General features: G+C 42.8%; 1 protein-coding gene across 1 annotated transcript in view; it reads right to left on the reverse strand.

Annotated features, from left to right (window-relative positions):
- Positions 1-4333: 4333 nt before the first annotated feature.
- Positions 4334-23043, reverse strand: part of LOC143810212 (cytochrome P450 2K4-like) — a 48696-nt gene continuing 29986 nt past the window's right edge. The window contains exons 5-9 of the mRNA XM_077293086.1: positions 11183-11356; positions 9905-10046; positions 7593-7777; positions 6453-6594; positions 4334-5415 (exon numbers count right to left, since the gene is read on the reverse strand). Of these exons, the coding sequence (XP_077149201.1) occupies positions 5234-5415; positions 6453-6594; positions 7593-7777; positions 9905-10046; positions 11183-11356 (825 nt within the window). The 3' untranslated portion in view covers positions 4334-5233. The remainder of the gene's footprint in view (positions 5416-6452; positions 6595-7592; positions 7778-9904; positions 10047-11182; positions 11357-23043) is intronic.

Consider the following 23043-nt stretch of genomic DNA (forward strand, 5'->3'; position numbering starts at 1 on the left):
CGACTATGCTTCCCCATTGACTTGCATTGGGTTTCATGTTTCGGTCGATCCCCGACTTTTCGCGATAATCGGCCGACTTCACTCGACTTGACTTTGGACAAAGTCGGGTTTTGCAAAACCCGACTCGATCTTAAAAAAATGAAAGTCGCTCAACCCTAGATTGGTGCTACAAGCATTTGATAAGGAAGCTGGATGTCATATTAGTGAAGAAGTATACACTGATACTAGGAAAGAAGAGGCTGCAATGTTGACCAAAAGTTTGCTTGATAGACCTGCCTGATTGAGAATCTGTAATATACACATTATTCAGAAATAACAGAGGAGGAAAGAAAGAATATTGAAATGTCTGGGACAATGATGAAGCACTACAGCACTAACTGTACATCATGCGGGAAACATAAATGGAAGATTATGTACCTTATCCATGATGTATTTTGTTGTTTAAAGGGGTAATTCACTCACTTCTGCATTGGGAGTTCAGTAAGGCCGTTGAAATGTATCTGCAAACACCATATCTGCTGGCTTGCAGGCACAAACTATAGATATCTAATTAAAATAGGTCAGAATATTATTTACTTGCAAACACAATCATTACTATATTAATAGACTTGACATTACTGGCCCCACTTCTTAATTTGGAAGTAAGTGGCGCCGGATAACTTCATTAACTAGAAATATTTCACTCCTGAACTCATGTGGCCTATAGGTGAGATACAGTTGCCTAGAATATTATGCCCTCACATTGAGAGATTGCAATCCTGAAATCACTTTTGGGGAGGTGAATGTTAGGGGTCAGGATTCTCCCGCTGCACAGGATAGATCCCAAGCCTTATCTGCCTCTACGGTTTCCCATTCAGGTTCAGCCACTGCGGGTGCTGCTGAGCATAGACATTGGTCCCAGTATCTTGCTCAGGCTTACGGTGTTCACTTGGTTACTGCTGGCTCTCCAGCCAAGTCTATGGTAACCGTCAATAGGCAGTGGCGATCTGATGCTCTGGAATCTAAGTCCAGAAATTGCCTTACTGATGTTAAGGTGAGCAGTTTTACATCTCTGCATGGTGTACCCCGGGTTGCGATTGCACTTTATTTTTTATTTTATTTAGAGCAATCCGCCAGCCCTAACAGTATACTAGCGCCAGGGGCTGGCTAGCAATGGCGGATGAGCAGCATCTCCAGCAGTACATCCAGCAGCTGGAGGACAGGCTGTCCACGCTTGAGCAGGCAACTTCAGCTGTGGATTTATCTGCAGTAGCGGCAGAAGCAGTCAGCAAAGTGGTCTCTAGAGTTTCTGCTGCAGCTCCTGTTCCGTCTTTTTCACATCTTCTGCTACCTGATAAATTCTCAGGAGACAGCAAGGCTTGCAGGGAGTTTGTGAATCAGTGCTCAATTCACTGTTACAGTTACAGGCCTCACATTTCTCGTATGAGCTAGCTAAGGTGGGATTTATGGTGTCTTTGTTGATGGACAGAGCATTGGAGTTGTCTACCCCACTGTGGGAGCTTAAAGACCAGGTGGTCTGGAGCGCCTCCCATTTTTTGGGTGTCATAAAAGTAGTCTTTTTGGGGCCACAAGTAACCCATGATACCACACTCCAACTTCTGGGTCTATCTCAGGGTTCGTCCTTGGTTAGTCAATTTGCCATCCAATTCCACACTCTGGCTTCAGAGTTGGAGTGGCCTGATAAGGTCCTGATACCTATTTTTTGGAGAGGTTTAGCAGATCATGTCAGGGATGCTTTGGCCACTAGGGAGATTCCTACTACTCTGGACGAATTAACATCTGTGTCCACTCTCATAGATCTCCGGCATGCTGAGGGGCAGTTGGAACGAGTTCAGAGTAGATCTGGGATTCGGTTGGCTCTGAACTTCACCCATCCCATGGATCCTCCAACTCAGGTTGATGACCCTGTAGAGCCCATGGATGTCTCTCGAGCGGAATCAAACACCCACTCTGTACTTCTAAAACCTAAATGTTTTGCCTGCCATTTTGCTAATAAATGTCCCAAGCATCAGAGGGAGTCACGTCGTCTAGTGGCTTTAGGGAGAGGCTCACTAGTTCCACTTGATGTGTTTTCCAAATTGGCCTTTGGGGTTTCTTTGATGCTTGGGTCGACTACTCTCAACGCTGAGTTGCTGAGGCTTGTGTGGTCTCTGGGGCTGAGGGCAATTTCATGTCTGCTACTTTCGCCCAATGGCACGCAATTCCATTAGTGATGCTTCCTAAGCCTTTGTCCATACAGTTAGCTAATGGGTCCGTTTTACCAAACTCAATTTGCCATCAGACTATACCTCTTACTCTCACCATGTCTCCAAAACATCAGGAGATAATTTATTTTATTGTTGTCTCTGAGGGTATGGATTGGGTACTTCTGGGGATGCCTTGGTTGCTCCTCCATTCTCCCCAGATTGATTAGGTGACAGGGAGCATACAAAATGGGGCAGTTTCTGTGAGAGTTTGTGTCTAAAGGCCCAGGTGCTCCCGGGGCGAGATCTATGTACCATCTGATCTTCATCCGGTGAGTCATTGTGAGGCATATATCTGGAAATGGGATGGTATCTCCTGTACTAAAAGAGGCACAGTGCGTTTGGAGCAAAAGAGAGCTTCAGCTGATGAGCAAGAGCACATCCATGCCTCCCAGCATGTAATGACTTTCAAGTGTGGCAAACGTCATCAGGGAGGGGATGTTAAGTGAGGGGTAATGTTAGGCATTTGGATTCTCCCGCTGCATGGGATAGATCCCAAGCCTTATTTGCATCTGCGGTCTCTCTTTCAGGTACCGCCGCTGCGGATGCTGCAGAGCATAGACATGGGTCCCAGTGTCTTGTCTCTTGTGGTGTTCCCTTGGTTACTGCTGGCTCTCCAGTCAAGTCTATGGTAACCAGCGAAAGGCTGCGGTGATGTGACGCTCTGGAGTCTAAGTCTAGAAATCACCTTACTGAGCATGTCCGTGATGTTGCGTCTTCTCATGGGTTGTCGAACGTCAGCTGCTCTGGTGATGTGGCAGCTCCGGATTGGCCTGTGGATGATGTCACGGCTGGCTGGGCATGAGTGTTTGGGGTGGAGCCTTGGGTTTAAAAGGCTCTCAGAGGCACAGGCGGGCGTGCTAGTATCATTTATATGTGGCTATGTGAATGGAGGCTCTACCACTCTGTCTGTGAGTGTTGTATATCTGTCTGGCTATTTGACTGTAAGCATAGGCAGGCAGCTAGCATTAGTGAGGGCAATTAGCCACTTGGCTTATCATCTGTTACCTACACATGTGCGGTTAGCACAGTAGAGTTTCAAAGCAAGCTCAACCCTTGTCAGGGTATTATGCTCAGCATCTGTTTAGTTTCTGTGTGTGATTGACACAGCTCTGATGCATAGCAAGCTTTTCCTCATGTTTTCCCTGTGATGTTTGAAAAGGGCATAGCACACTGTATGCATTCATTCAATACCTCTCTGTGGAGTAACGGAGTTTGGTGCTTGGTGTTCCGTTCACACTGTGTGGCGTTAGCACAGTGTGTCCAGGCAATCTCTGTCTGTTCCATCATTGTTCACACTAGCAGCAGTTTTACATCTCTGCACTGTGGGCCCCGGGTTGTGATTGCACTTTATTATTTATTTTATTTAGTGCATTCTGCCAACCCTAACAGTGGGTTTGATAAACTCTAAAAATTTTACAATGTAGTTTATGAAACATTCGCAACAAAATCAGGACTGTGGGCAAGCTTGCTGTGAGATTTTGAAAAGTGACCCATAGGCGTGGAGTGCATATTCATTACCTTAATGAGGGGTACCACATCACAGCTCTGCAGAGGAAGAAGCTGCCGACCCAGGACAATGGAGAAGCAGGGAAGTGCAGAGACTGTTACAGGCGGGGGTGAGTATGGCAGGGGAGGGAAGGGGAGCCATGCATACACGGGGGAGTATGGGGGAGCCATGCATACACAGGGGCGTACGGGGGAGCCATGCATACATGGGGGAGTACTGGGGAGCCATGTATACATGGGGGAGTACAGGGGAGCCATGCATACAAGGGGGAGGACACCGAGCCATGAATACAACAGGGGGAGCCACACATAGCAGGACAGGGATGAGGGGACAATGCAAATCTGGCTTATACTCAAGTCAATAAGCTTACCAAGTTTTCCGTGGGAAAATTAGGTGCCTTGGCTTATACTAGGGTCGGCTTATACTCGAGTATATACGGTAATAAAGAGCCTAGATCAGACCGCAGTGTGTAGACTGTTTCCCCTAAATAAAGACTCCAAAAGCAAAGGTGAAGATACCTTCCCATTGCTGAACTTCTTTTCATTCCAAGATACCACCCCAATGCATAGACAACAGGCTTGGCATAAGGACATTGTCTTAGAAAAATACAGGCTTGGGATAGTCGAGAACATTTCAAAGAGCATGCACAGCAACTGTTAGATTTGTTCTTCCATTAGTCCAAAATGTCTCTTTTTTATTTATGTATTTAATTTTTAAAAGTAGTTTTTTAGACATTTTTAATAATGTAATTATGAGTTCCCCTCAATGTCTGGATCAGTTCCATGTTTGTAAAACCTGTGATCTGTCCCAATTAGAGATTAGAATTAGAAGCAAATTGATTTGATGCATCTACCAGCTAAGATTCCCACTTTCCAATCGTATAATTGCTAAACTCCATGTAGAATAGTGGGGAAATCATTCTAATTTAATACCTTTATTTCACTGGTTGCTTTGCTTCGAAGAAAACATTTTATCCTTGAATGGAATTCAGAATTATTAGTGGAATTTTCACCCTATTAGGACCTTCACTTGTTAACTCAGACAAAGAGAAGCCACAAAAAGAACCTCTTACACCGAAGGGTCCAGCATGCCTATTCATATCACAAAATTAATTTCCCCTGCAATGGCACAATTTTACAAGTTCACATTGCCAAAAATCATCATTATTCTACATGGTAGTAAAGTTCCATTTTATTAAGACTGATGTATAGAAGAGATGGGAAAGGGTGAATATTGACCTACTTGCTCATTAAATTTAGCCAATTCACACTAAGTAGATTGCTTTACTGCATACTAAGAAAACACTCTGTCGGCAAGATTGAGATGAGTTTTACACAAGAACAATGTGATTACTCATTATTCCAGGCCTACATTTGTAATATGACAGGTTTTATACCATCGAATATGTGACGTGCTACACCTCACATTACCAAGCCTCTATTTTGTGAGGCAAATTGTCTCTTGAAGTTGCTTTTTTTCCTTATATTCGGGATACACAGCAGATTTTCTGAGAAATGGGAGGAATTGCTAGTCCTGTTGCACGTTTCGCATGAAATTCATTTATCTCTGGGGAAGGACGAAAGGTAAATTTTTGCATAAGGCTTGTAAAGAACAGGAACAATTCCATCTTTGCGAGTGTTTGTCCTGCACAAACTCTTCTTCCTAGAGTGGATTATAAGAATATAAGGAAAGTAAGTAGTATATCAACACACTGCACTTAATATGGAAACGTATAGGACTCTATCTCAGTTTCTACCCACTCCCATACGTTATAATTTTATTTTGTATTATGTTTTCAAAATTTAATTTTGTTTGCAAATTCGATTTATTTTATCTCTATCAAAAACAGATGGCAAGCTTCACTTAAACAACGGGTAAACCTAGTTGTATTGGGCTAAAGAATCCAGTATCTCAGAAACATGTCCTACAATCAGTATAAAAGTAGGGTAGATGGAAAGCCCACTATGAATTCTTACCCCAAAGGCCTAAATACTTGCAGTTCTGCCTTTTAAAAGAAGGGTAACATTTCCTGGCAAGAGTGGCAAGAGTTCACTGAAGTGTAAAGGGAATTGTTTATTTCAGAAAAATAATTTATAATACCATTATTTACAATTCTGTAGATTGGGGTTTTCTCATTAAATCAGTGATCTTGGTGCTCAGGTGACTAATAGTTGGAACATCATCACTTCTTGTCCCAGAAGAGACCATCGGAGCAACAGAACTGAAGCATCAGAGGATTTCAGGGGTAGGTATTTTGTTTAATTGAGATCCTTTTGTTCTGTAAACTTTTCCGAAGAGTGAAAAACCCCTTAATATTTATCTGTAAGGAGTCAGGACAGATTTTCATGAGGCATTCAATTTACGGAAAAGTTATTATCCACAAATATAATGTGCCCTGGAGTCTATGGGGCAATTTGAGAGGCTAGGTCTGATTTTAATTTTTAGAATCCATTTCAAAAATTTAAATTTGCAGGAATCTGCAAACTTTGTTAAATGTTAGATTAATTTGATTTAATTAAGAATAATTCTGCTTATCCTTAGTGGGGAAACTCTTCTTAAACAAAATCTAAAAGGGACAACCACTTTAAAAAAAATGCACAACTTTTTGAGATTCTTTTTGTAGCGATTTTGACTTGAACATGGAGGACCAAAAGGAAGCATTCACGATCCTAATATTGGATTATGGAAGAGTATATTACCTGCTGAGAAGGGCATAAAAGCAGATCTTTTGACGAACTGTCCCTCTGAATCAAGAAAATGTTCAGGATAAAAGGATCTAGGCTTCTCAAACTGTGTTCCATCATGTAAAACTGATTCCAAAAGAGGGATGATGTATGTGCCCTAAGGACCAATATATTAAAATGGATCATAATGTGGATTGTTTCATATATGTGTATCGGCAGGTTTCATTATTATACAGTTAGATTCAGAAATATTTGGACAGTGACAGAAATTTTGGCATTTCAGCTGTTTACCAAAACATATTCAAGATACAGTTATACAATCAATATGGGCTAAAAGTGCCAAATCTCAACTTTACTATCATGGTATTCGCATCCTAATTGAAGTAAGGGTTTAGGAATTACCACTCTTTGATATTTAGCTGCCTCTTTTTCAGGGGATCTAAGTTAATTGGACAATTATCTCAAAAGCTCTTTAGTGGTTTGCATGGGCTTTTCCCTCATTATTACATCATCAATTAAGCAGTTAAAAGGTCTGGAGCTTATTCCAGTCGTGGCATTTGCATTTGAAAGCTGTTGCTGTAAACCCACATCATGCCGTCAAAGAAGCTCTCAATGGAACATAAACAGATTCATAAGCATGTAATAAAAGAAGAAGCCCACCAGAAAGATATAAGAAATGTAATGAGTGACCAAATCAACAGATTTGTACATTCTGCAAAAAAATAGTGCTCGGAGATTTAGATTTTCTTGCCGCAGCTGAATAATTTACATCTGTTAGCCAGCTTGATTACATGTGGGGGTTCCCTAGCAACCAGGCAACCCTCACATGTACTTATGCTGGCTAACAGATGTAAATCATTCAGCTGCGGCAAGAAAAACTAAATCTCCGAGCACTAAAAAATACTCGGAGGACCCCCGAGCGTGCTCGAGAAATCTCCAGTAACGAGTATATTCGCTCATCACTATTCACCACTTCAGGTTTCACTAAGCATATTACTATTAAAAGTTTTGCTAGGAGGGTCTTTGGGTGGTCCTGTCTTTGTTAATTGTGATGCAAATATTTATTTTCATGTTCCAATAATTAGGATCTGCATACAAGGGCACTATTTGTATGGTCTGGTCCTATATGAAAGCAGCAAAAGCAACAATGCATACCTTTGGTATATTGTAGCCCTGAAAGAAAACATCCCTTGTAGTTTCTCGAGGAAGATTCATCGGTAAAATATTAGCAAATCTCTGAGTTTCATGGATGATGGCATTGGTGTAGGGCATATCCTTACGGTGGTCAATCCGCGGGATGGCGGAACCAATCACTTTATCAATTTCATCGTGTACTCGCTCTAAAGGAAGTAGATTGTGAAAAGAAATATGAATTTAGTTAAATCCAATTGCATATTTAATTTGCTGGATAATATGAGATTCTGAAATGATAATAACAATTAGAAAATACCGCGCTAGAAAAAATTGTTGTTAGATACTCCAAGCAACGAATCTGCAGGAGGAACTTTACCTATCTGGCATACGGCGGTGTGCATCTGCACATTAAAGAATTCATCACCTGCCTACCGTAACATTTACCTGACACCTCCACATGATTATAAGGTATGTGCCATGTAAAATACTATATATGACAATTAGCAAGTAAATTTGATGCATCCAGCACCAATTAGCACAATTTTCTAAAGGTGGTTTTACATTTCTCAGTTGTTGCTCTGCGGTTTATAGTTGTTCTGTATTCTAACTACAAGTACTCTTTGGAGTATCTAACAACAATTTTTTCTAGCGTGGTATTTTCTAATTGTTATTATCTATTTATGTACACTGACAGGAGGAACCACAGCCTCCGTCTAAATACCAGCAGCTTCTTTCCCCCCTCCCCAGAGTATACATAGTGCCTGTGTATCTGTTTGATAGAGATTCTGAAATGATTCACAACATTCCTCTGCAACCTGAAACCACAGATCTGTACTTGCCTCCAGTAGTTTCAAGGATCCTTACAGTGACATTTTTCTAAAATTTTCTCTGTTCATCTTCTGTACATTATTGTGTGATTCCATGGGACATGTCACATGACTTTATGTGATCTAGGTAGATTGAGTTAGCTAAATATGACCATATGAGGTGACATCAATATGACCATATGAGGTGACATCCTATGGAAGTGGCATCAAAAAGTTGGGTCTTGATTGGCTGCTTGTAAATTTCCCATGCACCACAACACTAGCTTCATCTTATCTTCTGAAAAGCGACCCATTGGAATGGCAAAAAATATATACAGTGGGGAAAGAAAGCATTTAGTCTGCCACCAATTGTGCAAGTTCTCCCACTTAAAAAGATGAGAGAGGCCTGTAATTGACATCATAGGTAGACCACAGCTATTGGCATCTGAATGTGGTGGTGCACCATCTTGGTTGTCAGGTCCGAGCATTCCTACATGAACAGTTTCCTGGAAAGTGGATTGGTAGTCGTGGGCCAGTTGAATGGCCACCAAAGTCTCCCGATCTGCCCTCTTAGATTTTTATCTTTGGAGTCATCTGAAGGCAATTGTCTATGCTGGTAAGATACGAGATGTGCAGCATCTGAAACAACGGATACTGGAAGCCTGTGCTAGCATTTTTTCTGCAGTGTTGATATCAGTGTGTCACGAGTGGGAGAAGAGGGAGGCATTGACAATCCAACACAATGGGCAGCGCTTTTTATAAGTGGTCATAAACTTGTAAATAACTCAAGAAAGAATAAAGTTACATTAAAACCAAGCACACCATTATTTTTCTTGTGAAATTCTCAATAATTTGATGAGTCACATGACCCTCTTCCCATTGAGAAATCATCAAGTTTGATCCAAAATGGCCAACTTCAAAATAGCTGCCATGGTCTCCACCCATCTTGAAAAGTTGTCCTCCTCCCATATACTAATGTGCCACAAACAGGAAGTTGATATCACCAACCATTCCCACTTTATTTAGGTGTATCCATATAAATGGCCCACTCTGTATAATCAATCCCAAAAATCTGGGGAAAGCTCACAGGATCTAGATGAATTGCAACATCTGTCTATGAGCACTTTTTTTCTAATCTGGGATCCTAAAAGTAGTTAAAGCTGGATAAGTAAAGTTTAGGAAACCGATACATTACTCCTAGCAGGGAATTCTATGTTATTAGAGGGTCCTTTTTCCCAGGGTCTACTTTTGGCCAGAGTAGATAGTAGTTATAAAAAGAGTCTCTTGTTCTGAAAGACTTGTCCTGTCCTCCATATCATGGACAACCCATGGATTTAATTGGGCACAGAGAAATACTTAATTTCTCCTCTGGAGGTGCTGCAGGAAAATCAACCACTTTCTGTCTGGTTTCCCTACAGAGTACAGGACATCACTGAGGTTCCAAAGAAAAAGAATTTGTGATTAACTAATTAGTAAGGTGTCCTTCTAACAAATAGAAAGCTCATTTAAAATCATCACAGAACTTACTCTGAATTTCAGGCTTCTGTACCATAAATGTAATGGCCCATCGTATAGTAGATGATGTGGTATCTGTTCCAGCCATAAAAAGTGTCGTTAAGATGCTTAAAAGATTATTTTCATGGAAATAAGTGTTGGGATCCAATTTTTCCTAAGTAGACATACAACATGCAAATGCATAGTACTTTTTATGATGAAGATCACTTTGATTACACTCCTGACAATTTAAGCAATTCCCAAAAAAATTGTGTTCACTTCTAGGGTAGACTCAATGGCCTTATTTCATCAAAACCAGCATTGTTGTCTAGATGAAGGGATGTGCTGGAGTCAAGGATGCTTGAAACATTAAGAGTTGCCCACCTCTTGATGAATAAGGAACATCTGAAAAGTGGCAAGCACCTCTGTGCCTATTTTGGCAGAAAACAACAAAAGTCACACATTTTTTGTGCAACTCTGCTTGGAAATTTATTTTTAACTTTTCAAAGTGTTTTTTGCCAGAATTCCTGTGTAAATACTTTGATGAATCGAGGCTTTTCTATTTTATGAAAAAATTATTGATAAGTTACAAAACAAGGTTACGCTAAAATGTTTCAACTTTTGTCGTTTTCACCAAGTGACCATGATGACATCATCACAGGTTCTTCTGCACCTCTAGATTTCTGCCTCTTTATGACTGGTTAGTTGCAAAAGGGGAGCAGAAATACTGTCTCTACACATATAACATAAACATTTCCTAACAGAGTATCACAAAATTAGGTTCTTAAAAGAAATTACGGTAATCTCCCACCACTCATCTCTGGATACATCGAGCCAAGAACAATAGTCATGAACACTATGATGAAACTACAGCCATCATAGTGGCATCATTCACACATCAGTTTTTCTTAAAAAATAAGAAAAATGAACAGATTATTCTGACCAGTCTTGGATGAGATTTTGGTCAGAGCGTGGTCTAAGGAAAAACATTTCTCCACCTTCTCCTATGTGACAGTCGGTGAAAATCGGATGTCATCTGAGTACAGTCTGATTTTTTTTTCATGGACCCATAGACTTGCTTTGCCGATTTTTATGTTTGGATCATAATTGGACATGTCTCCACAGTTTTTCGCAGACTACTAGGTCTGTGAAAATTCATGGACATTTGAGTGTCCCCATAGATTATCACAGGTATGGGTGTTGTTCATGAAAACCATGGCTAGCACTCGTATGTGTAAATCAGAAGTGTGAATGAGACCTTAGAAAGAATGTATCATTTACTACTAAGCATGATTTTTTACATTTTTTTACCTCTTCCTGTTTAATAAGAAATGCATCAATATAGCCACGCTGGTCATCTTTGTCCAGTGTCTTAAGGTGTTCCACGAATTTATTGTTAAAAAAAGTGTGCAGCTCCTTTACATTTTTCATTATTTTTATATGGGCATCTGACACGTATTTAAAGCCTGGTAATACATTGTACAGCTGTAAAAAGATGATTGGTAGAATATTAAACCATATGAAAAACTTGAAGACACAAATATAGTATATACAATATCAGAAATGCAGGAGAAATTATGTAAAATACTTTACAGACAACTGTCTGCTAGTTCTAGCGGCCAATAGATGAAATATAGCAATAATAAAAAAATATATAAGCTTGATTTCAGAAAGCACTTTACTTTCACAGTGCTACCATACATGTGTGCTAGTGATAATAAAATTTGAATTCAGCACTTCATTCAAATTTCACCAGGATTAAATGGATAGAATTGTGCTCTGAGGTTTTGCTGGACTCCAGAGCATAAAAACATGTTTAAATAAATAAATATATATATATATATATATATATATATATATATATATATACAGCACAGACCAAAAGTTTGGACACATCTCCTCATTTAAAGAAAACAACTGAAAATATGTCTTATATTCTAGGTGTTACAGCAAGTGGAACGCACCGAGTATAGATAGGTAGCTATAATGTGCATTCACAGCCCGGGGTCCACCGTGCAGAGATATCTGCTGCAAAGTAACGGCGGATAACCTCGGAGCTCACACGTGGGTTTAGCTTCACCCCATGTGAACTGGATGCGATCTCTGTTGCCTCACAGAGGTACACAAAACTATTTCCCTAAGGCTAGGTTCACATTGCGTTAATGGGTGATCGCTAATGGACAGTGTTGCACGGCAAAAATGTCGCAATTAACGCCGTGCAACGGGTCCGTTAGCGCACCCATTGACAGCAATGTTGTTTCTGCCTGAAGCGCATCGCTAGCGCATGCCTTTTTCGGCTCACGCTAGCGAGGTGCCGTTCTTTTGTGGCGCGCCTCGGATGCTGCTTGCAGCATCCGCGGCGTGCCCGAGGTCCGTTCTCCACTCTCGCAGATTGGGGATCTGCGAGAGCGGGGACGTTAACGCGACCCCTAAATGCGACCCCTACAAATACATTGCGTTAGCTCAATCCGCTAGCGCTAGCGCTAAACGGATTGCCCTAACGTAATGTGAACCTAGCCTAACTAAGGGTTGTGCTTGCTTCTGAACTCTTCTGTGCTAACAGCACACATGAAGGAACCAGATGCTAAGCCAATGGCTAATTGCCCCCACTGACGCTAACTGCCTGCCTGAGTGTACAGTCCCAAAGCTACAGCCTCACACTACATAAGTATAGAGTGGTATAGTATCCACTGGCATATGCCAAACACATTTGATACTGGTGCATGGCCGTGCAGCCATGCGAACCTTTTATAGTTGCAGCTCTACAGGACCTTCCTGGTGGACCAATAGGAGCTGCAACAGGGCCTGAGCAGGTGACCCCCGAGCTCCAATGAGAGGTCCTCCCGTGGGCATGCTCAGTGCATTAAAGCAGGACTTAGTCCCAGAAAAGAAATCCTATATAGAAAAGAAATACCAAGTTTTTTTTTATAAATAACCCTATAGTAAATATTACCAATAGATATATACCCAAAAAAAAATTACAAAAAAAAGAATCAATAAATTCAATTATATTATTTTATTTTATTAACCTCAAAGGCGATATCACACAATCCAAACATATTCATAAAAAATATTATTTTATTACAAATTAATTTTAAATTAATACAATAAAAAACAGTATGTGGCGGGTAGGGCACGTCAGATTAATTGGTAAAAAAGGGGGAATGTTGAATACTAGTAATGAAATAACAATTAATAATAAAAATAATAGTAATAAAGTAAATAAAAATATAGTACAGACCAAAAGTTTGGACACACCTTCTCATTTAAAGATTTTTCTGTATTTTCATGACTATGAAAATTGTACATTCACACTGAAGGCATCAAAACTATGAATTAACACATGTGGAATTATATACTTAACAAAAAAGTGTGAACCAACTGAAATTATGTCTTATATTCTAGGTTCTTCAAAGTAGCCACCTTTTGCTTTGATGACTGCTTTCCACACTCTTGGCATTCTCTTGATGAGCTTCAAGAGGTAGTCACCGGGAATGGTCTTCCAACAATCTTGAAGGAGTTCCCAGAGATGCTTAGCATTTGTTGGCCCTTTTGCCTTCACTCTTGTGGTCCAGCTCACCTCAAACCATCTCGATTTGGTTCAGGTCTGGTGACTGTGGAGGCCAGGTCATCTGGTGTAGCACCCCATCACTCTCCTTCTTGGTCAAATAGCCCTTACACAGCCTGGAGGTGTGTTTGGGGTCATTGTCCTGTTAATAAATGGTTCCAACCCCAAATTCTCTTTTAACCCCTTCCCGACCTTTGACGCATACGCTGCGTCATGAAAGTCTGTGCCTTCCCGACCTATGACGCAGCGTATGCGTCATGGAGGGATCGCGTCCCTGCAGATCGGGTGAAGGGGTTAACTCCCATTTTACCCGATCTGCAGAGACAGGGGGAGTGGTGCTTCAGCCCAGGGGGGGTGGCTTCACCCCCCCGTGGCTACGATCGCTCTGATTGGCTGTTGAAAGTGAAACTGCCAATCAGAGCGATTTGTAATATTTCACCTAAAAAACTGGTGAAATATTACAATCCAGCCATGGCCGATGCTGCAATAACATCGGCCATGGCTGGAAAACCTAATATGTCCCCCCCACACCCACCGATCGCCCCCCCAGTGGTCCGTTATGGGGTCCGGTCCCCTCCGTCCGCCTGCCGGCTCCCCCGTCCTCCTGCCCGCTCCCTCCTTGTTTGAATAAACCCCCCCTGTGGTCCGATCACCCCCCCTGTGCTCCAATCCACCCCCCCACCACCCCTTCATACTTACCGATCCTCTCGGTGTCCGTACGTCTCCTCGCTGGGCGCCGCCATCTTGGAAAATGGCGGGCGCATGATCAGTGCGCCCGCCGAATCTGCCAGGCGGCAGATTCCTTACAGGTACATTTTGATCACTGTGGTAGGTTCTATCACAGCGATCAAAATAAAAAAAATAATAAATACCCCCCCCCCCTTTATCACCCCCATAGGTAGGGACAATAATAAAATAAAGAAAATATATATTTTTTTTTTTTGTTTTCCACTAGGGATAGGGTTAGAACTAGGGTTAGGGTTAGAACTAGGGGTAGGGTTAGGGGTAGGGTTAGGGTTACGGGTAGGGGTAGGGTTAGGGTTATGGCATGTGCGGATTTGGCTGCGGATCCGCAGCGGATTGGCCGCGGATCCGCAGCGGATTTGGCCGCGGATCCGCAGCGGATTGGCCGCTGAGAATTCGTTGCAGTTTTCCATCAGGTTTACAGTACCATGTACACCTATGGAAAACCAAATCCACTGTGCCCATGGTGCAGAAAATTCCGTGCAGAAACGCTGCGTTGTATTTTCTGCAGCATGTCAATTTTTTGTGCGGATTCCGCAGCGTTTTACACCTGTTCCTCAATAGGAATCCGCAGGTGAAATCAGCACAAAAAAACACTGGAAATCTGCTGTAAATCTGCAGGTAAAACGCAGTGCCTTTTACCTGCAGATTTTTAAAAAATCGTGCGGAAAAATCTCACACGAATCCGCAACGTGGGCACATAGCCTTAGGGTTAGGGTTGGAATTAGAGTTAGGGTACCGTCTCACAGTGGCACTTTGATCGCTACGACATCCATACGATATCGCTGTGTCTGACACGCAGCAGCGATCAGGGACCCTGCTGAGAATCGTACGTCGTAGCAGATCGTTTGGAACTTTCTTTCGTCGCTGGATCTCCCGCTGTCATCGCTGGATCGTTGTGACAGCGATCCAGCGATGCGTTCGCTTGTAACCAGGGTAAAAAAAAAAACGTACATACTCACATTTCGGTGTCCTTCAGGTCCCTTGCCGTCTGCTTCCCGCTCTGACTGTCTGCCGGCCGGAAAGTGAGAGCACAGCACAGCAGTGACATCACCGCTGCGCTCTGCTCTCACTGTACGGCAGCACTCAGTCACAGCGGGAAGCAGATGGCAAGGGACCTGAAGGACACCGAAATGTGAGTATATACGTTTTTTTTTTTTTTACTTTTACGCTGGTAACCACGGTAAACATCGGGTTACTAAGCGCGGCCCTGCGCTTAGTAACCCGATGTTTACCCTGGTTACCCGGGACCTTGGCATCGTTGGTCGCTGGAGAGCGGTCTGTGTGACAGCTCCCCAGCGACCACACAACGACTTTCCAACGATCACGGCCAGGTCGTATCGCTGGTCGTGATCGTTGGTAAATCGTTATGTGAGACGGTACCCTTAGGGTTGGAATTAGGGCTAGGGTTGGAAATAGGGTTAAGATTAGGCTTGTGGTTAGGTTTAAGGATAGGGTTAGGGTTGTGTTGGGGTTACAGTTGTGGGTAGGGTTGGGATTAGGGTTAGGATTAGGGTTAGGGTTGGATTTAGGGTTACGGGTGTGTTGGGGTTAGGGTTGTGGTTAGGGGTGTGTTGGGGTTAGGGTTGTGATTAGGGTTATGGCTACAGTTGGGATTAGGGTTAGGGGTGTGTTGGGGTTAGTGTTGAAGTTAGAATTGAGGGGTTTCCACTGTTTAGGCACATCAGGGGTCTCCAAACGCAACATGGCGCCACCATTGATTCCAGCCAATCTTGCGTTCAAAAAGTCAAATGGTGCGCCCTCCCTTCCAAGCCCCGACATGCGCCCAAACAGTGGTTTACCCCCACATATGGGATACCAGCGTACTCAGGACAAACTGGGCAACAACTATTGGGGTCCAATTTCTCCTGTTACCCTTGCAAAAATAAAAAATTACTTGCTAGAACATAATTTTTGAGGAAAGAACAATTATTTTTTATTTTCATGGCTCTACGTTATAAACTTATGTGAAGCACTTGGGGGTTGAAAGTGCTCACCACACATCTAGATAAGATCCTTTTGGGGTCTAGTTTCCAAAATGGGGTCACTTATGGGGTGTTTCTACTGTTTAGGCACATCAGGGGCTCTGCAAATGCAACATGACGCCCGCAGACCATTCCATCAAAGTCTGCATTTCAAATGTCACTACTTCCATTCAAAGCCCTGACGTGCGCCCAAACAGTGGTTTACCCCCACATATGGGGTACCAGCATACTCACAACAAACTGGGCAACAAATATTGGGGTCCAATTTCTCCTGCTACCCTTGTGAAAAAAAAATTGCTTGCTAAAACATCTTTTTTGAGGACAGAAAAATGATTTTTAATTTTCACGGCTCTGCGTTGTAAACTTCTGTGAAGCACTTGGGGGTTGAACGTGCTCACCACACATCTAGATAAGTTCTTTGGGGGGTCTACTTTCCAATATGGGGTCACTTAGGGGGGGTTTCTACTGTTTAGGCACATCAGGGGCTCTGCAAATGCAACGTGACGCCCGCAGACCATTCCATCAAAGTCTGCATTTCAAATGTCACTACTTCCCTTCCAAGCCCTGACGTGCGCCCAAACAGTGGTTTACCCCCACATATGGGGTACCAGCATACTCACAACAAACTGGGAAACAAATATTGGGGTCCAATTTCTCCTGCTACCCTTGTGAAAAAAAAATTGCTTGCTAAAACATCTTTTTTGAGGACAGAAAAATGATTTTTAATTTTCACGGCTCTGCGTTGTAAACTTCTGTGAAGCACTTGGGGGTTCAAAGTGCTCACCACACATCTAGATAAGTTCCTTGGGGGGTCTAGTTTCCAAAATGGGGTCACTTGTGGGGGGTTTCTACTGTTTAGGCACATCAGGGGCTCTGCAAACATAACATGATTCCCGCAGACCATTCCATCAAAGTCTGCATTCCAAATCGTCACTACTTCCCTTCCGAGCCCCGGCATGTGCCCAAACAGTGGTTTACCCCCACATATGGGGTATCAGCGTACTCAGGAGAAACTGCACAACAACTTTTGGGGTCCAATTTCTCCTGTTACCCTTGGGAAAATAAAAAATTGTGGGTTAAAAAATCATTTTTGAGGAAAGAAAAATAATTTTTTATTTTCATGGCTCTGCGTTATAAACTTCTGTGAAGCACTTGGGGGTTCAAAGTGCTCACCACACATCTAGATTAGTTCCTTGGGAGGTCTAGTTTCCAAAATGGGGTCACTTGTGCGGGAGCTCCAATGTTTAGGCACACAGGGGCTCTCCAAACGCGACATGGTGTCCGCTAATGATTGAAGCTAATTTTCCATTCAAAAAGCCAAATGGCGTGCCTTCCCTTCCGAGCCCTGCCGTGCGCCCAAACAGTGGTTTACCCCCACATATGGGGTATCATCGTACTCAGGACAAACTGGACAACAACATTTGGGGTCCAATTTCTCCTATTATCCTTGGGAAAATAAAAAACTCCGGGCTAAAAATCATTTTTGAGGAAAGAAAAATATTTTTTTTATTTTCATGGCTCTGCGTTATAAACTTCTGTGAAGCACCTGGGGGTTTTAAGTGCTCACTATGCGTCTAGATTAGTTTCCTGGGGGGTCTAGTTTCCAAAATGGGGTCAATTGTAGGGGAGCTCCAATGTTTAGGCACACAGGGGCTCTCCAAACGCGACATGGTGTCCACTAACGATTGGAGCTAATTTTCCATTCAAAAAGTCAAATGGCGCGCCTTCCCTTCCGAGCCTTGCCATGCACCCAAACAGTGGTTTACCCCCACATATGAGGTATCGGCGTACTCAGGAGAAATTGCCCAACAAATTTTAGGATCCATTTTATCCTGTTGCCCATGTGAAAATGAAAAAATTGAGGCTAAACGAAATTTTGTGTGAAAAAAAAGTACTTTTTCATTTTTACGGCTCAATTTGTGAAGCACCTGAGGGTTTAAAGTGCTCACTATGCATCTAGATAAGTTCCTTGGGGGGTCTAGTTTCCAAAATGGGGTCACTTGTGGGGTAGCTCCAATGTTTAGGCACACAGGGCCTCTCCAAACCTGACATGGTGTCCGCTAACTATGGAGATAATTTTTCATTCAAAAAGTCAAATGGCGCTCCTTCCCTTCCGAGCCTTACCATGTGCCCAAACAGTAGTTTACCCCCACATATGAGGTATTAGCGTACTCAGGAGAAATTGCCCAACCAATTTTAGGATCCATTTTATCCTGTTGCCCATGTGAAAATGAAAAAATTAAGGCTAAAAGAAATTTTGTGTGAAAAATTTTTTTTACGGATTAATTTGTGAAGCACCTGGGGGTTTAAAGTGCTCACTATGCTTCTAGATAAGTTCCTTGGGGGGTCTAGTTTCCAAAATGGGGTCACTTGTGGGGGAGCTCCAATGTTTAGGCACACGGGGGCTCTCCAAACACGACATGGTGTCCGCTAAAGATTGGAGCCAATTTTTCATTCAAAAAGTCAAATGGCGCTCCTTCCCTTCCGAGCCCTGCCGTGCGCCCAAACAGTGGTTTACCCCCACATATGAGGTATCAGCGTACTCAGGACAAATTGGACAACAACATTCGTGGTCCAGTTTCTCCTTTTACCCTTGGGAAAATAAAAAAATTGTTGCGAAAAAATCATTTTTGTGACTAAAAAGTTAAATGTTAATTTTTCCCCTCCATGTTGCTTCTGCTGCTGTGAAACACCTGAAGGGTTAATAAACTTCTTGAATGTGGTTTTGAGCCCCTTGAGGGGTGCAGTTTTTAGAATGGTGTCACTTTTGGGTATTTTCAGCCATATAGAACCCTCAAACTGACTTCAAATGTGAGGTGGTCCCTAAAAAAAATGGTTTTGTAAATTTTGTTGTAAAAATGAGAAATCACTGGTCAAATTTTAACCCTTATAACTTCCTAGCAAAAAAAAAATTTGTTTCCAAAATTGTGCTGATGTAAAGTAGACATGTGGGAAATGTTATTTATTAACTATTTTGTGTCACATAACTCTCCGGTTTAACAGAATAAAAATTCAAAATGTGAAAATTGCAAAATTTTCAAATTTTTCGCCAAATTTCCGTTTTTTTCACAAATAAACTCAGAAATTATCGACCTAAATTTACCACTAACATCAAGCCCAATATGTCACGAAAAAACAATCTCAGAACCGCAAGGATCCGTTGAAGCGTTCCTGAGTTATTACCTCATAAAGGGACACTGGTCAGAATTGCAAAAAATGGCAAGGTCATTAAGGCCAAAATAGGCTGGGTCATGAAGGGGTTAATGTGTTTCTTCACAGCATTAAAGTCCAATTCACTTAAATGCGCATAACTTCAGTGGATATTATCAGTGACCAGTTTACACCGATTCAAAGCAATACATATCACATGGCTTTATATTTGCGGTCCCTAAACAGGCCAGACTTCCCTTGTCCAGTTTCCCTGGGCGACCGCACGCCATCTCACAGTCTCTATACGTCTCCATACACACAGCCTCATATGTTGCAGACACTACACACGCCAGCCCTCCTCTGACTAGTCCTCGTGGGTGTCCTGCATTGCTGTATCACAGTCTTTTTACAGACTCTTTACTCACAGTCGTACACAGTTCAGGATTTCCTCCAGATAGCAGCCAGGCATCATATCCACCTGTTTGCAATAGTTGCACATGCTAGTCCTCTTTTGGGCACAGGACATCCACCTCTGGGCACAGGACTGTCCACGTCCGACTCCTTCGGGCACAGGACATCCACCTCCGGGCACAGGACTGTCCACATCCGAGACCAGTACCATGGATGACTTGCATCTCTGTGTATTCTGTGGGTGCCAGGCTATTCAGCTGCCCTGGGTGTTGGCTCTGCTGGCCTGTGCCTCCATGGACTCTGCAGACCAGCACACACCAGACTGACACTGACATGCCCCTCGCACACCTGAACTGACACCTGACACACCCATACCCCTTACTGCAGGGTTTTTAAACACACACAAACCTGTGGACTTCAGCCACCTGGAAAACTCGGACCGGAAATCCGTGACTCTCATGCACACCTATGGACTTCATCCTTCTGCATGCACATTCTGGGGAGAACAAACAGTGCCCCCTAGCTGTATAAGAGGCCACAGCCTCACTATATATATAAGGGGTGCATTCGTGCACTATTATTCGTGTACTTTTTTTCCAAAGTATATTTTTTTTCTAAGTATGACGCAGTTATAACATGACAGAATATAACAAGCATCTCTCTTCTCTTCTCTTCAATACAGGTAAACATATCATTCATTCCCTGAACTGAACTATCCTGCATGTCTATTGCTCCATTCCCTGACAGCAAGCGGCTTGGATGGTAAACATATCATTCATTCCCTGAACTGAACTATCCTGCATGTCTATTGTTCCATTCCCTGACAGCAAGCGGCTCGGATGGTAAACATATCATTCATTCCCTGAACTGAACTATCCTGCATGTCTATTGCTCCATTCCCTGACAGCAAGCGGCTTGGATGGTAAACATATCATTCATTCCCTGAACTGAACTATCCTGCATGTCTATTGCTCCATTCCCTGACAGCAAGCGGCTTGGATGGTAAACATATCATTCATTCCCTGAACTGAACTATCCTGCATGTCTATTGCTCCATTCCCTGACAGCAAGCGGCTTGGATGGTAAACATATCATTCATTCCCTGAACTGAACTATCCTGCATGTCTATTGCTCCATTCCCTGACAGCAAGCGGCTTGGATGGTAAACATATCATTCATTCCCTGAACTGAACTATCCTGCATGTCTATTGCTCCATTCCCTGACAGCAAGCGGCTTGGATGGTAAACATATCATTCATTCCCTGAACTGAACTATCCTGCATGTCTATTGCTCCATTCCCTGACAGCAAGCGGCTTGGATGGTAAACATATCATTCATTCCCTGAACTGAACTATCCTGCATGTCTATTGCTCCATTCCCTGACAGCAAGCGGCTTGGATGGTAAACATATCATTCATTCCCTGAACTGAACTATCCTGCATGTCTATTGCTCCATTCCCTGATAGCAAGCGGCTTGGATGGTATCTGATTCATTCTATCTTCGGCATTGAATCCTGCATATAGCTATATATGTTAGTCATCTTATTATGCATTTGTTTGTGTTTATAGATATTTCACTCACTTTTGCTTGTCCCTATGTAGAGATATCACATAACTTTTTCAAAGGGGTTTATGATCCATGCAGACCTGGACATTTGTTTATCTGATCACTACATTTATTGTGTCCTGCTGTCTCAACTGAGTTAGATTGCAAGAGGGGGAGAAACACCCTTTTCCCCAAAAAAAAAAAAAAAAAAGAGATCTCTAAGAGCAGGCCTTCTATAAATGTGGACATAACTTGGGGATGCATTCATGCAGGGGTGCATTCGTGCACTATTATTCGTGTACTTTTTTTCAAAGTATATTTTTTTTCTAAGTATGATGCAGTTATAACATGGCAGTTAGACAGGGCAGGAGACAGGTAAGACAATCTAAATCTATTCCCTATTCATTTGAAACAGAACAAATACTCACCATATGTATCTGTATAATCTATATCCTGGCTGCTGCATTCACTCACTGCCCTTACATAAACTCTTTACACTCCATCCATATCGGCCCCTCTGTCCTTGCCTCTCCTATGTATAGCACTCATGCTCTGTTCACTTTGCTTAACAGCGCAGATCCATTCAGTCCCACCATCCAACACAAAAGACGCTCTCACAAATCACTTAACCATCTGCTCACTCTTTCTATCCTCCTTCTCCTAGTCGCTGGAGACATCTCTCCAAACCCCGGCCCCCCATGTTATAGCCAGTCAAACCTCCCAACTGCTACACCCAGAAACCCCTCTAACCTTATTAATATTCCATGCATGCCTTCTGTCTCTTTCAATTGTGCTCTTTGGAATTCTCGCTCTGTGTGTAACAAACTCTCCTTCACCCATGATTACTTCCTTTCTAAGGCTCTTAATCTCCTGGCTCTTACTGAAACCTGGATCCAGCAGTCAGACACAACCGCTGCTGCTGCTCTCTCCTATGGTGGACTACACTTTTCTCATACCCCAAGATCAGACAACAGAGCAGGTGGAGGCGTTGGGCTGCTCCTTTCACCCAAATGTACCTTCCAAGTTATCCCCCAAGTACCCTCACTTGTATTCCCTTCCTTTGAAGTCCATGCTGTCAGACTCTACGTCCCCTTCTCCATGCGAGTGGCGGTGGTGTATCGTCCTCCTGGCCCCTCTCATCAGTTCCTGGATCACTTTGCCACCTGGCTTCCACACTTTCTCTCCTGTGACACCCCCACCCTTATCATGGGTGATTTCAACATCCCCATTGCTTCTCCCCTTTCCCCGTCTGCTTCTCACCTTTTATCTCTAACCTCCTCTTTCGGCCTCTCGCAGCATACTAACTCTCCAACGCATGAAGATGGAAACTCCCTCGACTTGGTCTTCTCCCGACTTTGCTCAGTGGATGATTTCACAAACACCCCTCTCCCGCTCTCTGACCACAACCTTCTTTCATTCTCTATCAAGAACTGCCATCCCGCACAGGTCACCCCCACTTTCCACACTTATAGAAACATACAGGCCATTAACACCCAGAAACTTATGAAGAACTTGCAGTCCTCATTGGCCCCAATCTCCTCCATCTCATGTCCTGATTCTGCTCTGAACCATTACAATGAAACCCTGCAAAGTGCCCTGGATGAAGCTGCTCCTCCTATACATAGAGCAACTCAACACAGATGGCGACAACCGTGGCACACGCTGCAAACACGTTTCCTGCAGTGGTGCTCCAGGTGCACCGAACGTCTGTGGAGAAAATCTAATCTACCCGAAGATTTCATCCATTATAAGTTCATGCTAAAAACA

This window comes from Ranitomeya variabilis, chromosome 2 (genome assembly GCF_051348905.1).
Source record: "Ranitomeya variabilis isolate aRanVar5 chromosome 2, aRanVar5.hap1, whole genome shotgun sequence".
Taxonomy (NCBI): domain Eukaryota; kingdom Metazoa; phylum Chordata; class Amphibia; order Anura; family Dendrobatidae; genus Ranitomeya; species Ranitomeya variabilis.